At 40.0% G+C, this 18063-nt stretch overlaps 1 protein-coding gene and 1 non-coding gene across 2 annotated transcripts; one reads left to right on the forward strand and one right to left on the reverse strand.

Moving 5' to 3' along the window:
• The first annotated feature begins 10167 nt into the window (after positions 1-10167).
• On the forward strand, positions 10168-10274 carry LOC120089545 (small nucleolar RNA R71). Its single transcript, XR_005485222.1, has one exon. It is a non-coding gene; the product is annotated as a small nucleolar RNA R71 (small nucleolar RNA).
• A 4252-nt stretch (positions 10275-14526) lies between these two features.
• On the reverse strand, positions 14527-14874 carry LOC120088942 (uncharacterized). Its single transcript, XM_039046380.1, has one exon. It carries the CDS (start codon positions 14872-14874, stop codon positions 14527-14529), a length of 348 nt encoding a protein of 115 aa, XP_038902308.1.
• Positions 14875-18063: the final 3189 nt, after the last annotated feature.

The raw sequence follows: 18063 nt of genomic DNA on the forward strand, positions 1-18063 counted from the left end.
TGGTACGCGGCATAGAAACTTAGGAGTAGTGAGGTCTAGGGGTAAAGAACAATGTCATGCAGTGACATTGAGGAGTGGCAAAACAATAGCCCCTATTATGCCAAAAGCACCAGATGCGGCAACAACACCAGTAGATTTGACTGTTGATGATGACCAGTTGACTAATATTGGAAAAAGTACCAGTTCAGAAGTAAGCTCATCTTCAAAAGATGAAGCTCCTCAAGACATGAATTCTCAATCAATGCAACCTTCAACTAATGACACACAACAAGCACAGGACCTCACCAAACAACCAAGTGAACAAGAAATACGGCAGGATCCTCCACTTTTCCTGTCCAGGCTGAAAAAGAAAGATGATAGCAAGCAATTTCAGAGGTTTCTGGACGTTCTCCGACAGCTACACATTAATATTCACCTGATAGAAGCATAAGAGCAGATGTCGAGTTATGTAAAGTTTCTTAAGGATATTTTCGCTAATAAGAGAAAGATTGGGGAAAATGAAACAATTGCGTTAACATATGAGTGCAACGCTTTGTTTCAAAACAACCTCCCCACTAAAATGAAGGACCCTGGGACCTTTACATTGCCCTGCACGATAGAAGGGAAGATGGTCGGGAACGCGCTGTGTGATTTAGAGGCAAGCATAAATCTGATGCCCTTGTCGATTTTAAGAAGTTGGATATCGACGAAGCAAGACCAACCACGATCACATTACAGCTGGCCGATAGATCGATAAAGATTTCTGAGGGCAAGATAGAAGATGTTCTCGTGCAAGTGGACAAGTTTATCTTCCTGGAAGACTTTGTCATATTGAATTACGAAGCCGATAGAGAAATCCCTATCATCCTGGGTCGTCCATTTCTCACCACAGGGCGAGCGCTGATCGATGCGCAGAATAGAGAACTGACCATCAGTGATGATCAGGAAGTAAAATTCAATGTGCTCAATGCGTTGAAGTACCCAGGTGATATAGAGAACTGCCAATATATCGAGGAACTGCGGGAAAAACATTGACACAAACCCCTGAAGGAGTTGGAAGAAGAAAACTTTGAAATCGACGCAATATTGGAGGAGGGTTGCGCTGCAATTCAGGTAGAATCTAATTTTGAGCCGCTCAAGTTATCTGAAAGGACATCACAACGCATTAAACCATCTTTGGAAGAACCACTCGTGTTAAAGTTAAAGCCGTTGCCCATACACCTTAAGTACGCTTACTTAGGAAGTAGTGACACATTACCTGTTATCATTTCTTCATCGCTGAGCAAGGAGAAAGAAGATGCACTCATACAGATCCTAAGGAATAACGCAAAGGCCTTAGGATGGACTTTGGCAGACATTCGAGGAATTAGTCCCTCGTATTCTATGCACAAGATTCGTCTAGAAGAAGGAGAGACTGGATCAGTAGAAAGGCAACGTTGCTTGAACCCTGCCATGAGGGAGGTCATGAAGAAGGAAATAGTAAAGTGGCTGGACGCAGGTGTCATCTACCCGATATTTGATAGCAGCTGGGTGAGCCCAGTGCAGTGTGTTCCGAAGAAAGGGGGGATGACAGTCATCACCAATGACAAGAATGAATTGATTCCCACAAGGACGACTGCGGGTGGATAATTTGGCCACTAAAAAGGACCACTTCCTACTCCCGTTTATTGATCAAATGTTAGACAGACTTGCGGGGAATGAATTTTTCTGCTTTCTTAATGGCTATTCAAGGTATAACCAAATAGCAATTGCGCTGGAGGACAAAGACAAAACAACCTTTACGTGCCCATTTGGTACGTTCGCATTCCGACGCATGCCATTTGGACTTTGCAATGCACCAGACACTTTTCAACGATACATGATGGCAATATTTTCATATTACTTGGAGGATTCAGTCGAGGTAATCATGGATGATTTCTCAGTCTTCGGCAGTAATTATGACTTCTGCTTGTCTAACCTTGAAAAGGTCTTGAAGAGATGCGTGGCAACGAATCTTGTTTTGAACTGGGAAAAATTCCACTTCATGGTGGAAGAAGGTATAGTTCTAGGTCACAAAATCTCTAAGGCAGGATTGGAAGTTGATCAGGCAAAGATCGACGTAATTTCCAAGTTACCTCCACAAGTGAACGTAGAAACACTAGAAGCTTTCTAGGGCATGTTGGGCTTTATAGAAGATTTATTCGCAAATTCTCTTAGATCGCAAGGGCCCTAAGTGCACTCCTCAAAGCTGACCAAGAATACAATTTCGATGACACATGCACCAAAGCATTCAACATATTGAAGGAAGCGCTCATCTCCGCACCCATTTTGATTATGCCAGATTGAACGCAACCATTTGCGTTGATATGCGATGCTAGCGGATATGCTGTGGGTGCAGTTTTAAGTTAGCACAAGAATAAGGTATTGCATCCTATTTATTATGCAAGTAAAACATTGAACGATGCATAGGAAAACTATACAACCACAGAGTAGAAAATGCTCGCAGTGGTGTTTACACTAGAGAAGTTCCAACAGTACTTAATCGGAACAAACGTGGTAGTGTATACGGATCACTCTGCGATCAAGCATTTGATGACGAAGAAGGATGCAAAGCCAAGGCTTATACGGTGGGTGTTGCTCCTGCAAGAGTTTGACCTAGAGATTAAAAACCGGAAGGGCACCAAGAACCAAGTCGCAGATCATTTGTCAAGATTGGAGAATTGCGAGGTTCAAGGGACAGAAAAAGATATTGAGGAAAAATTCCCCGATGAGCTGCTGATGGCAGTAGACATTAATGTTCCCCGGTATGCGGACATAGTAAATTTCATCGTTTGTGGTCACATATCGGATGAGTATACATACCAGCAGAAGAAGAAGCTAAGACATGATGCTAAATTTTATTTCTAGGACAATCCATTCCTATATCGACAAGGACCTAATCATATATTACGTCGATGCGTTCCTGAGCATGAAGCCAAGCACATTTTAGAGCTTTGTCATGAGTCCTCGTATGGAGTACATTTTGAGGGGCAAAGGACCACAACAAAGGTCCTACAGTGCGACTACTTCTGGCCAACACTGTTTAAGGATGCCCATGCCCATGTTGTGCAATGCGATAGGTGTCAGAGGACGGGGAATATGTCTAAAAGAAATGAAATGCCATTGACATCAATCTTAGAAGTTTAATTATTTGATGTTCGGGGAATTGACTTCATGGGTCAGTTTCCACCATCCGAAGGTCATCAATATATTCTGGTTGCGGTTGATTACATATCGAAGTGGGTTGAGGCCATTGCATGTGCCAAAAATGATGTGGTCATAGTGGTGAAGTTTCTGAAGAAGAACATTTTTGCTCAATATGGGACGCCATGGGCCTTAATCAACGATGGGGGCTCTCACTTTATCAACCGCATAATTACCAACCTATTAACTAAATTCAACGTTAGCCATTGAGTTGCGACTGCTTATCACCCACAGACTAATGGGCAGGCAGAGATTTCTAACAGAGAGACCAAAACTATCTTGGAGAAGGTAGTCAATACTTCCAGGAAGGATTGGTCACCCAAGCTTGATGAAGCACTGTGGGCTTATAGGACTGCCTACAAAACACCAATTGGTATGTCTCTATATGCCCTAGTCTTTGGAAAAGCTTGTCATCTGCCACTCGAGTTGGAACATAAGGCGATATGGGCATGCAAGAAGCTGAAGTTTTATTTAGCAAGTGCAGGGAAAGTCCAGAAGCTACAATTGAACTAGCTGGTCGAATGGTGAAGGGACGCCTACGAGAATGCCAAGATCTATAAGGAGAAAACCAAGAAATGGTACGACGACTGCATAAACGATCGGGCATTCACCGAGGGTCAACATGTATTACTATTTAACGCACATTTGCATTGTTCCCAGGGAAGTTGAAGTCTCGCTAGTCTGGGCCATTCCGAATCAAGACAATCTTTCCTCACGGCGCGGTGGAACTAACAACTTTAGGCAAGAACGACGCATTTAAAGTCAATGGTCAACGGATTAAGCTCTACTATGGAGGCGATTTTGATCGACGCATGGACACCATTGACTTGGGCAAGCAAAATTAAATCGCGTGCAGGGGGAGCGATTGCGGTAATTCTCAGAACCACTTTCAATCAGCTTCCCTATTTATGTTTACTTGCTTTCCTTACAACTTTCTTTTATCGCTTTCTAAATTCCGTATTTATTGTCTATTAGGATTAGTCTTTAATGCTTTTTATATTTCATTCCAATCTAATTTCACATGTATTTCCATACCTTAAATTTAGTAGCGCCAGTCGTAGAATTTTTGTGAATGATTGGATGAATCACTGCAAAGTTTTTTCGACTCATGTTTTTATGAATTAAGAAGAAAAGAATATAAACTGGTAATTAACAAAATGATGGGTGTAGTAAGTGATACCAAGAGACACCATGCGTCCAGTACACCTAAATGCATTGCGGTGAGGGGTATGTTACGCGCGTATATGTCCTTTGCCCGTCCTTAGCTAAATGCACTATGTTGAGGTATCCTCCAGAAATGTGTTCAGTTAAGGGGTGTGTTGCGGAGATATATGCGTGTTACCCATCCTCGGCAAAAATGTATCTGCATTTATTGGAAGCATAGTGTGAATGTTAATCGTGCACCCATCTGATTCAAATTTGAAAGAAAAGATAAAATTCTTTGACTTGTACAAATTTTTTGTTTGTATTGCGTTCATTTATAATTATTGTATACTTTGTTAATATTCAATACAATTGAGTACATATTCACTCTACTTTTTGCCTATGCCTTTTTCTTTATCATCCTTTGTCAATAATTGCGATATTCTCAATCTTTTACTTTTGTGTTCTTCATTGCGTTGCTATGATGTATCATATGTTTATACTTAGAAACATTTCTCATTCTTAGTAAATTCTGACTAACACTTAGTTAATTCTTAGTTTAACAGTACTTTACCTTTTATCTTTCAAAGTTCTTCTCAAACCTTCTTTTTGAAATTTTCTTCTAAGTGTTTGTCTAGTCTATCCAAACAATGCAATGAGGACCTTGCTCATTTTTAAATTTGGGGGTGGGTAAGGTCTGAGCAGATGAGATCAAGAATATGCAGTATTTGAGAAAATGCGTCTATTTTCTATAAATAATAATAATAATAATAATTTTTTTTTCTTTATGCCAAACTCCAATGTCAGCACAAGGGAAAACATAAAAAATATTCTCAACCTGATAAGAGTTTAGTTGTGAAAGGAGCATGCTCGTAGTTGGATGTTCGTATGACACCCGTAGAAGCAAGCCAAAACAAAGGTAGGTTTCCAAGAACAACGCAGTATGAAAAGAAACAATACTTAAAATAAATAAATAAATAAATAAAAGAAAGCAAGAGACAACTCCTCTGAATATTGTGAGTTAAAGTTGAAATTGGCACACAATCGTAGTTGGATGTTCGCATGACACTCGTGGGGACAAGCCAAAACGAAGAGTGTAACCATGATCAACAGTCTCTAAATAAATGACGCAAAGTTTTGCAAACCACATATAGATACATCAAGTGGTTTTGGTAAAGAAGAGATAAACATTCTATTTTGAAAACTAGAAAAGTATCTTTAAGCAGAATTTTGTTACATAGAAGAATAAAGTAGGGCTTTGTTAAGAATTAGCAAGGATAGAAGGAAATTGCGATGTCAAGTAATGTGCCTAAGTATAACATTCAGAGCAACCAATTGTCACAAAAATATTGGATAGGAATTGAGCATGATTACCTTAGTAGAAGATATGCTTGAGGATAAGCATATATCTAAATTTGGGGGTGTGATAACTTGTAGAAATACAAGTTATTTATGCCACCTTATCTAGATATTGCGGCCAAAAGATAGTTAATATGCGCCGATTGTATGAAAATTAGCTTAGAATTACAATAATTATAAATTATCGCAATTACACCCACTAACATCTTTAAGATGGAAGAAATTTACTCTGTTTTGCAGGAAATCGAGTCACCGCTTGCGCTTAAGGCTCAAGAAGAACTGATCAACGTATCTCTGTCACAATGCGCCCGTCAATCAACAATGAAGAGACGATTAACGCAATGATGGCGAAATGTGACAGTCGATCCAGAGCGGACTTTCAACCGCATACAGTAATAAAAACAACACCGCATGCAAACTCATGATCGAAAGATGCAATTGAGCAATGCAAACGTGGAGGATTGAGACACGTGTACAACTAACGGTTGTGCAAAATTGACGGTCTGATTGCATAACAGAAGGAATAATATCCCTCCATCTTCGGAATTTCCATAACAACAAGTGGGGAGCACAAGGTCGGAGTCAAAGATCCTCACCTACAAATACCCCATAGATTTCAGAAAAAAAAAATATGCTATTGGATACGGGGCTAATTGCTGCTAAAGTGTTGAAAGGAAAGGCTGAGCTAAGTGCTTAACTGAAGAAATCTGGGAAGAAGACAAGATAAGGCCGAGAGGTGAGTCTCAGTTCTATTCTACCAAATACCTGCCGAGAAGCTTTGTGTTGAGAACCCTGTTACCGGTTAAGCAAGCTTGAGAGGGAAGCTCATCCATCCATCTGATCCATCCAATCTGGCAAGCAGATCTCCACCTGAATCGGTGCCAAGACGTTGGCGCTTGTTTGTATCTATTCTATTTCTTTTCATCATTGTATTTCACCTTCTTTATCTCTTCATTCACACCATGTATCAAATGCTTAATAAATATATTAAATGTTTCGATTGCTTTCATATCCCATTTTCTGTCTACTTCCGTTCCTCCTTTAATCACTTTCTCCATGATGTCTTCGTAATCCCCTGGTAGTTAATATGAATTAAACGAGTATTTAACTTGTGTTAAAAAGGTAAATATGTTTAGCTAAGGCATGCTAGACGACATCTTCACCTGTGAGAGCAGAAGTGAAGATGCCATTCTAATCTATCGAGAAAAGGTTAGAAGAATGCATTAACTAAAGCGAGTAGTACTTCCAGACATGGAAGCAACCTTGCGTTCATTACGTTCGTCTCTGTTTCACCACAGACATGTGAGAGCGCGGCTGATCACTAAAAGGTGTATGCCAAGAGAAAAGCAGAACCGTACCTATAGCTTCAATGCAATTAAGAAACTTGCGCTGTTTATATTAGTTATCTTTCTCTTTCTGTGTTGTACATAAGACTTGCCGCTGCATTCTATGTTCTTTGCATAACCTTCGCAGCCAGTCTAGACCCCAACATCTTGTATCATGAAGCCTGTATCTCGTATCATCTAGCTTAGGTTTACTGTACTTATTTTATTATTGCATTTTTTTACTGCTTTTCTTTTCTTTACCGCACTTTTATATACTTGTACAAAACACTCTTTAAAGATTTAAAAACTTGGTCGCATATATCACAAACATACCGCAATAACCTCAAACAGTTCCTGTGTTCGACCTCGGATCACACCGAGAAACTTGTGGTGGAATTACACTTGGTTCCAACGTAAGGAAACTTGTGACAACGCATGACATACTACAAGAACATTTATAATTAACGCATATCTAAAAGTAGTATCGCATCATTTCGAGCATATCATAGCATATCTTTTTAGCATCAATTCTAGCGATCAACAAGTTTATGGCGCCGTTACCGGGGACTGGTTAACGGTTAGTGTTGAATATATTTGTGATACGTGCAGGACAGATCTCTTTGTACTGGCTATTCAACATGGAAAGCAGTCTGACGGCTTGTGAGTTCTGGAGTGATCTAGTGACTCTAAGCGGACCCAGAGATCAAGTGTACTATTTGCACAAGAGTTCATCAGGGCCAAAGTAATTGGTGAAGAAATATGGCTAATGAAGATATAGCACTGGCAGGAAACCAAATGGGAAATTTACCAACGCAAGATCCAGCTTGCTGCTGACCACAATATCTCTATGAGGGATTATGCGGCGCCTGAGTTTTATAATTTCTCACCAGAAATTTCAAGACCTATGGTTGAAGGGAATGTAAGCTTTGAGATAAAACCTATTATGCTGCAGATGATTAAGAATGTGGGATAATTTGGAGGATTACAAGAAGAAGACCCGCACGCTCATCTGAAAAATTTTGTAGACATGAGCAGTGCATTCTCCATGCCTAGTGTGACTCAAGAAGGGCTTAAGCTATATCTATTCCCGTACACATTGCGGTATGAAGCCAAGAGGTGGGCTCAAGCATTAGAGCCAGATGAAATTAATGAATGGGAGCAGTTAGTTGATAGGTTCATGAACAGATTCTTTCCTCCATCTGTCAATGCAAAGAGAAGGAGGGACGTTTTGAATTTCGAACAAAAGGGTTATGAAACTTTGAGCATTGCCTGGGTGCGATTCCGACAATTAGTGAAGAGCTGTCTGCACATCGGGATTCCCAATAGTATTTTGATGGAAACCTTTTACAATGGCTTAGACCCGTCAACGCAAGTAGTTGCCGATGCCTTCGTAGAAGGGGGATTAATGAATAAATCATATACGGAAGCAAAGAACATATTGGATCGCATCTCGCGAGATTTTGATGAGTGGGTTGATATCGGGCTCAAGGTAAGAGGTTGGGAGCAAGAGAGAGTAAAAAGTGCTAATGTGTCAACAAACACAATGAGCGCATTGGTCGATCAAATGACCACAATGACCTCACTTCTCAGACTGTGGCTAATCAGTAGAAAACTCTCTCTGAAGGATCAGCGGAAGTTAATCTGGTGACTCACATAGCCGCAATGGATTGTACTCAATGGGAAGAGAGACATCCAGTATAAGCCTACCCATGGAATCAACAACCCATATATGCTGTCTACAATGAATCATTTAGCAACATCCACAACCCTGGTTGGTGGGACCATCCAATTTTTGGTTTGGATGAGAATCTCAATCAGGAGAGCCATGGTTTTTATCAATTCAATTATCAAGGGGATTGAGGCAACCCTCGGTCTTCACTAATCCGGACTACAACCCAAGTAATTCTCAAGGTATACAACCTTGTGACCAACCGTTCTTATATGACACCTCTTGCAGCACCTTGTCTCTGGAGACATCGTTAAAACATTATATTGAAAAGAGCGAGGCAATGAGACAATCGCAAGCTGACTCCCTAAAAGAATTAGAAGAATAGATAGATTAGCTTGCAAGGGAATTAAAGAAGACAATGCCTGGTATGCGGCACAGAAACTCAGGAGTAGCAGGGCCTAGGGGTAAAGAACAATGTCATGCAGTGACATTGAGGAGTGGCAAAACAACAACCCCTATTATGCCAAAAGCACCAGATGCAGCAACAACAACATCCTCTATTAATTTGGATCCGACTGTCATAAGCTTTATGTCCACTCGGATGCGTCCACCATGTTGTGCTGACCAAGTTGCGACGATTCTTCTTGGGGGAATGTTTGCGAGCAAGATTAACGCAAAGTTTTGTGGTGAAGTTGCGCTCGACCAGTGAATTCCTATGATTGCCATCTTTGCATTGCGTTAACGCATATTCTGCACAAAAATATAAAGATCAACTATTCTAATGCGTTGGACGCATGCGATCACAATATTATAGAATTTATGCATAATTGACGCAATTTAACATATTTCATCAATGCAACCCAACATTGTTTAAGAACTTAGCACTATGATAACGTGCATTTCTACCCGTTATCAGCTACTAGCTTGATTGCTTGTCTGACCGTTATTGCGTGGGAAAAATCCAGATGACCCTTCTTTCTGCACCACAAGTAGGAAATTCTGCTGCTGATTCTTCCATGTAAAATTGGGGTGGTTTCTCCACCCGGGGTTGTAGGTATTCGAAAAGGGATTATTTTTTACAAAGTAAATAGACTGTGGATTCTGTGGTTATTCTTCCATTGCGTGCCCATCACTGCAAGTTGCACACTTTGCGGTATTTTGACTAATTGCGTTGATTTGCCCATTTTGCGGTGTTGGACTGCTGATCACAATTCTTTGAATTAAGTTCATCATTGCGGTCATCTGATTCTGTAGTGAAGTAATAACACCATTACTTGTGTCGTTATCCTTGATTCTCAGTCTTTGATCACTCTCTCTCCAATCTTCGTGGTTCTTAGAGATACGATCCAATATATTCTTAGCCTCGTCATACGTTTTATCAAGCAGACCACTAGTGGTTGCCGCATTGGCAGGGTTTGCGAAGCGGGGTTCAAACCATGATAAAAGATTTCCATCTGAAGGCAGTCTGGCAAACCATTGTGTGGACAGTCTCGGACAAACCTCTTAAACCTCGCCCAGGCATCGTTGAGCGATTCATCTATGTCTTGTTCAAAATTTGTTATGAGTTTCCTTCGTCTAGCGTTCTCAGTAGGCGAAAAATATTTCTTCATAAATTTCGCTACGACCTATTCCCATGAAGTGATCTCTCCCAACTTGAGGGAATATGCCCATTTCCTTGCTTGATCACAAAGAGAAATGGGAACAAAGTTAGTCGAACTTCTTCAGCAGAGATGTTCAGGAACAAAAAAGTATTGAAGATTTCAATAAAGCTTCAGAGGTGGGCGTACGGGTCCTCGCCACGCCGTCCTCCGAATTGTCATGTAGTCTGAATCATTGCAGCATCACCGGTTTCATTTCGAATTTGTTTCCATCGAGAGCAAGCCTCATGATTCCTGGAGAGAAATCATAGAGGTTTGGCAATGCATAGTCCTTAATCGGTGTATTGCGATCGTTAGCCAGAAGGATTGGATTCGCCATGACGTTGTTTTCGTTTGGTGCTCCGTTTCCAAGCTGCTCTATCATCTCTTCTTTATCTGACTGTTGTTGTTGGCGATCTTTTAATCTCCATCTAAACGTTCTCTCAATCTCCGAGTTTTAATTCGCTAGAGATTGAGAGTGTACAAAGAAATCAGAAAAATTACCGTTAGCACACTATTTTTCTGAAGTCCTCGACAACGGCACCAAAAACTTAATGCGTTATTTTATGATGTGGAATTGTGGATGAAATGCAATGATGGAAATGCATTGAACACTCAATTTTTCTCAGCGGAATCCAAGTATAAACCCCATTAAGTTTTCTGGTAAGTCCAGGATCAAACTCAGGGACTCGGGAAAATAGGTTGTGGTGGTAATTTTTAGGAAAACTTTGCGGTAACCAAATAAATCAATAGTTGTTGAGGTTGTTGTTTGTAGTAATGAGAGATAAACAAATGCGGGAGAGTTTAAAAAGAGTTGAATAAACGAAAGATGTAATGAGTATGCGGTGAACGGTTTGAGAAAAGTTTCGGCTAACACTTCCTAGGATGCATTCATGCTATGCGATCATGCAACATGCATACAATTGTAAACCATCTCTCGGTGCGAATGCCACGGCTTCGAAGGCTAGAAGCATGCGATATATGCAATAATCTATCGGACCTACAAATAAGCCTCTATTCTTATTTATGCGATGACAAAATGACACACACACAAATAAGGCGACCACATAATATCATTCCCATCTCTAGGATGCATGCGATGCAGGTTGACAAACAGAGCTTATCTCTAAGTCCCTATCTCTTGTTTATGCAGTTCTAATCTTGCTCTCTCGAGTCTAGATTCTAACGTAGCTCTTTCGAGTCTTAGGTTCTTTCTTTAGACTCTCTCTCGAGTAGCTCTAAAGGGGTATTTGGCACAGCATAACACAAGATAATTGCAAGCAATGAACTTCCTAGGTCATGTTAACTTAGTTCTTCTCATCCCATTCGACTAGTTTAGCTACTCATGCGTTCTAAGAGAGTGAACAGATGTAGAATAAGAACTTCCATTGTATAAATATAAAGATGAAGTGTAAGATAACAATGCAAAGATAGAATAAAGAGCTTGGTAGCAATCTCTTGCTGCCCAGGCTTTTACACTATTTTTCTACTCGTGTTCAAAAGATAATCTCGCTCTTGTGAGAGTCAGCTCGCTCTCTGCTTCTACGCCTCATGGTTCTCTCTCGAGTTTCCCTGAGCGATCTCCGGCGTCTTTACTTTTCTCGTGCTTGGCCTTAAAATAAAAAGGAAAAACTATGGATAAAGACGTGCGATCCGAACTTATGAATTTTCGAACTAGTGAACCCCTTTTCTGAAGGATGCCTTTAGTATTTATAGAGCTTCGGGGTGAAGGCGGCTTCTCTCTTATGATTGCTTAGATGGGATGGCTTTAATTCCCTGACTGATGCGTCGAATATTTGTCACCGAAAAGCTGAATGTACTTGTTATCGTTAGCGGTTGTCAGCTTAATTTGGATTCGACCGTCATCAGCTTTCTGTCCCATCGCGATTAATTATGCCTTTCACCCAGATTCGCCGACCAAGTTGCGGAAATCCTTCTTAAGCAAATGTTTGCGAACACAATCATCGCAAACCTTACGGTAATGCTACATTCGACCAATGATTTCCTATTATCGCAATTTCCGCCTTGCGTCAATGCATATTCTGCATAAAAATAAAAAAAATAAACTGTTCCTATTCGATGAACGCATATGGTGTCACACTCCCTCCCAGATTACCCACTTAATCTGGAAGAGGATCTGACCGTGGTAGTTTCTAGCCCTGCTGCCAGCACTCACCACCTTAGCCTTCTAATCTAAATACCAACCTGTTAAACATTAATAATGTACACATACAACATGTCTCCTTAAGGTTCTACATAAGATTATATAAACACAAGCATATGGCCATGACATAACATCTACGGGCAAACATCTCTAACAAATCACTAGTCCCTTTCAAAACATGTGTCATAAACAGATCATCAACCCAAGTCCTCTTAATAAGCCGGGCCTTTCAGTGGCAAGCAGCAGCAGGATTAACCTTGAGGAATCTGATCGCTACCTGGAAAAGGAAAACACAGAAAATCTGTGAGCTAGTAGCCCAGTGAGTGACTATAGAATCATATTACACCATACATTACATCACTATAAACATGTAAATATATCGATGAGCATCTCAAGCAACTTTCTCTAAATATAATCATTAAAAACCATTCTTAAACATCATTAAACATCATTATTCCTTAGTTGAGAATGAACCTACAACGCTCTAGCTCCCAACGTCTGTTACCGGCCAAGAGACCCATACTTCGGCCCCCCTTTGGTGGTATATGGCCTAGGAGACCCATACTTCGGTCTCTCATTCAGAACTACCTACGTGTACGTGGAGTTTTCTAAGTACCATCAATACCTTAGGTACTATTACCCAGATACCTTCTTCATGTCCTTCAGTATCGGGTTATTTCATAGCATCAAATTAAGTTTCATTGCATGTCATTTACACAAGGACTCATTCCATCATAGCATTCCTCTAGAAAACATATTTCAACATTAGAAACTTAACTTTTGTAATGATTTCATAACATACCTTGGCCTGCGTTAAAACATATACAAGCTGGAGAAGATACGTTTTGCTTGAGGAAGTATAAATTCATCATCAACATCACTATAACTTACTTGGCCTTATATGCATAAGTATTGAAAGCATTAAGTTCATTTAGTCACTCACAGCTCGTCGGGGCTCTTAACGGTTTATACGTCTCTCCTAGCTCTTCTTGGCCTGAAAGGACATAATTCTCGGTTAAATTCCTAAGAATTCTTAGCAAAATACCTCAGATAGCTCGCTTACTAATGGAACTTTCATTAACAAAAACAACATTACTAGCGAGATAATCATCATGAGTGAATTCATCCTCATGAAGAAGATCCTCATGAGCGAGATCAAGCTTTCCCCTAGCAAAACTTCAACCTAGCGAGACTTACCTCTTTTAGCAAGCTTTGCTTCCTCACCAACGAGATTCAGCCCAAGTTTCCAGCGAGATTTCCTTCTTGAGCGAGATTTAGCACAAAAATTAGCGAGATTATCATCCTGAGCGAGATCCTCATCCTTCTTATCTCGCTCTCACTCTCTACGGTGAGCTGTTTGCTTGTTCTTCCCAAGCAGCTGTTTGCTTATGCACAGATTCTCTGTTTCAATTTCAAAAATTCTTAACTCAAAATCCAGAATCTTTTCAAGAAACTTCCTTCTATAAACTCGTTTAGAATTGAGTTAACTTTCTTACTTTAAAATATCGGCCGAAAAATACTTGTAGTTTGGCCTGGAGCTTTCAATATTCACCCCAAGCCCTGATTAATCCGAGATTCTGCCTCTTCTGCAAATTCTTCACTTTTTGTTCTTCTCCTCATGAAATCTTTCTCCAGAAAGACAACCTCGAAAACTAGATTCTCCCAGCTTTCAAATGGCACCAATTTCACTAAATTTGCTCATACCAATTGCCGAAACCAAGCTTTTGAAGTTCCTCTTTCTTTAATCTTCCTGTCGCCTCCCGAGTTCAAAGATTAAACCGCCACGTCACCCCATACTTAGTGCCTCCAGCCAAAGCCAATCAGTGAGCTTCCTCACTTAATGTGTTTTTCCTTCCCTTCCTCCATAACTCCTATAAATAAACATAGATTTCCACTTGTTAAATATTTAATATAACATTCCCTTGGATAAACATGCTTATCTAGGAAACTTAGAGTTCAGGGTTTACATTCACCTCCCCCTAAAATAAATTTCATCCTCAAAATTTACCTAATATGTCATTTGAAAAGTTAAGGATATCTCTTCCTCATTTGCTCTTTAGGTTCCCAGGTAGCTTCCTCGATTCCATGATTATGCCATAGCATCTTCACCAAAGGAATCGTCTTATTTCTGAGTACCTGGTCTTTCCTGTCTAAAATCTCGATGGCCTCTTCCTCGTAAGATAAATCTTCTTTGAGATATACTGGTTGTGCTGCTAGTATGTGCATAGGATCAGGTACATATTTCCTTAACATTGACACATGAAATACGTCATGAATACGAGTTAGCTCCATCGGCAACTGCAATCTATATGCTGCTGGACCAACTTGTTCCACAATTTCATATGGTTCGATGTACCGCAGACTTAAACTTCCCATTTCTCCCGAACCAGAGAATTCCTTTCCATAGGGACAGCCGAAGAAATACCCGATCTCCGACTTCAAATTCTAATTCTCTTCTTCACTTGGCAGCGTAGCTCTTCTGTCTATCGCAAGCCACCTTAAGATTATCCCTGATAAGCTTCACATTCTCTGTTGTTTGTTGAACTAATTTTGGACCCAATAATTGTCATTCTCTGACTTCGTTCCAGCATACTGGGGTTTTGTAAGGTCGACCGTACAACGCTTCATAGGGAGTCATTTCGATACTAGAATGGTAGCTATTGTTATATGCAAATTCAATCAACGACAATTGCGTATCCCAACTTCCTTTGAATTGTAATACACAAGCTCTTAACATATCTTCCAGTGTCTGTATAGTTCTTTCCGACTGTCCATCTGTTTATGGATGAAAAGTCGTACTGTAATGCAATTTAGTGCCCATAGCCTTCTGTAAACTAGGCCAGAATTTTGAAGTAAACCTCGAGTCTCGGTCTGACACTATCGACACTGTGGCTCCATATTGACTTATTATCCTATCTACATAAATCTTAGTTAAACGGTCTAGTGTAAAAGTAACTTTTTCTGGTATAAACTTGGTCGTCTTGGTTAGTCTATTGACTATTACCTAAATACCATCATATCCTAAGGGCGTCCTAGGCAATCCAAACAAGAAGTCCATTGTCACATGCTCCCACTTCCACTCAGGCACTGGGAGTGGATTGAGTAATTCTACTGGTCTTTGTCTCTCAGGTTTCACTTGTTGACAGATTATACATCGGTCCACATATTCTGTTATGTCTTTCTTCATCCCAGGCCACCGGTAAGATCTCTTCAAAGTTCTATACATCTTGGTGCTCCCTGGATGCATAGCATAAGCGAAACTATGTGCTTCTTCCAGAATGGCTTGCTTAAGTTGTAGCTTACTAGGCACACACATTCTTCCCTCTTTCTCTGGTACGTTATCTGCTCTCAGTTGAAAGTCAGCCCTGATTCCCTTACTTACATCATTAACAATCTTCTGAAGGTCAGGGTCTTTCAACTAATCCTGCTTAAGGTCTTCTACTAGGGTAAGCCTTACCTGGAATGTAGCTATCACTCCTCCTGACGGTCCCACTGATAAGGCGGTTCTAGAATTCCTGAACTCCTGCAATAACATTCCTCTCATTGAACTAATAATGGCCTTGGGTCCCGAGGATTTCCTACTTAGTGCATCCGCTACAACATTAGCCTTACCAGGGTGGTACTCGATGGAACAGTCATAATCTTTGATCAATTCAATACATGGGGACCCATTCCCCTTTCCCCTTTTGTTTCTCTATGGGGATCTTTTTTTAAAAAAAAAAAAAAATCCTAAAATTCTCTTTGATTTGGGCTTAGATTGGCTAAATGAAAAACTAAGCTAAATGTAAAAAGTTAAAATATTTATATATCTATATAATATATATAGAAAAATATATTTAAAAACTAATCGAGGCGAGGTCGGGGTCAAGGACGAAGCGGGGATACCCTCCCCATCCCCGATTTGGGGACCCTAAAGAGGTCCTCGTTTTGACCCCATCCCCGATCAAATCGGGGATTCCCTGTGAGAAATTTTGCCAACCTAACTAGCGAGAGCATCGCAGCCCTACCCTTTACGCTCAGCGTTATACTGAAAGACAGAATGCATATTTGGCTAGAGCGTAGCGACGCGACTCTGGAGATTGATGGATGCAATTAGAGGCATGTGCATGAAAAGTGTAGCACTTATTGTTGCTATGCTGAGGCATTACACTACGACAAGAAAAGTTAGCGTTACTACGCTCTATCGCAGCGTAGTCATGCTTCCCCCGATTTCTCTAAATATTTCGCTTCTCTTTCTAGGGGGTTTCATGCTGATTTTGATGGAGGCCGAAATGGAGCCTAGATTTCTTCTTCTTCCTTTATCTTTTTAGCATCGTTAGGTTAGTTTTTAATTTTTCCTCTGGGTTGTAAACAATGGATTGGATCTCTCCTCTTTGCTTTGTCTATGAATTAATGAGTAACTTTCTATTTAGTTTTAGGAGCAAGAACCCATGTATTTTTCTTGAAAATTTTGTTGTTTGGGTTGAATGTAAACTAATTTTATGTTTTCTTTGAATTCGTTTCAATTTCTATATGCATGTTTGTGTGTTGACTATTCACTTGTAAGCATGTGTTCCCTTGTTAATCGATTTGTAGCTTCGTCATGTTCACACTCGAATGTCTAGCTCAATCAACCCAATAACAAATAGTTAATAATGTATTTGATGACTATTTCTGTAATGCATGTATTGCTAGGTCCAAAGATAAATTAGGTTAATAAATTAGGCTATCCAATAGGTTAATCAACACAATAGAATCCTAAAGCTTAATGTGCATGTTTTTATTTCTATAAGGAAGCTATCAAACCCAGTAGATTTAAGGGCATGTAGTGTAATTAGGGCTTTACTTTAAGCTTTAACCATTATTTAGGACGCTTCCTTGATTCGTTCCTAATTAGTTGTCTGCCACTATAGAGGCTAGTTTGGTCGTGTCAAGCAAGTTGTTGTACATGCATAACTTGAATGCGTGTCTAATTAATGGAATTTGATGATTGAAATTGCATTGGATCTCCCTTACTCTCGAAACTGGATGAATCCAACCCTAGTTTACATATACCCTTGCTCTATATTTTTCTTACACTTCCCTTTCACTATCCATACCAAACCCCCCATTTACTGCTCTAATTAGGAAATTGGCTTAACAAAAAACTCATACTTGCACTTCTCTATGGATCGACTTGGACTTACCACTGTTTCTACGCCATTGTAGTAGTAGTTATAGGATTCGATATTATAAATTTCATTCAATTATCGAAGAGAGGTTTATGACGCCCATTCTCTGGTCTATCATACTCCGTTTTCCTTTCTTATAGGGTTTCCTCGATCAAGGTTGAAGTCGAGCATTGTTTTCTTTTTTTAGCTCAGGATGTCAAGTTAGGAACTTTATGAGGCTCGATCTTGGCTTTAGTTGGGGTTGAGCATGTTGGCTCGGGCTAGAAATTGAGCAAGCCCCCTTTCCAAGCTATTCTTGATTCTTGGCGATCATTTTTAGTTCAAGCGACAATTTATTCTTGACTTAAATGTATCGTTCTTCCCTCGAGATAATGTTGAAAGATGAGATAGATTTCTTATAAAAACTTGACCAATA

This window comes from Benincasa hispida, chromosome 10, assembly GCF_027475165.1.
Source record: "Benincasa hispida cultivar pf3 chromosome 10, pf3_genome.v1.1, whole genome shotgun sequence".
NCBI lineage: Eukaryota > Viridiplantae > Streptophyta > Magnoliopsida > Cucurbitales > Cucurbitaceae > Benincasa > Benincasa hispida.

Bases quoted from the DNA above. Each gene is read 5' to 3' on its own strand.
- LOC120088942 (XM_039046380.1), bottom strand. From the start codon at position 14,874: ATGGGAAGTTTAAGTCTGCGGTACATCGAACCATATGAAATTGTGGAA.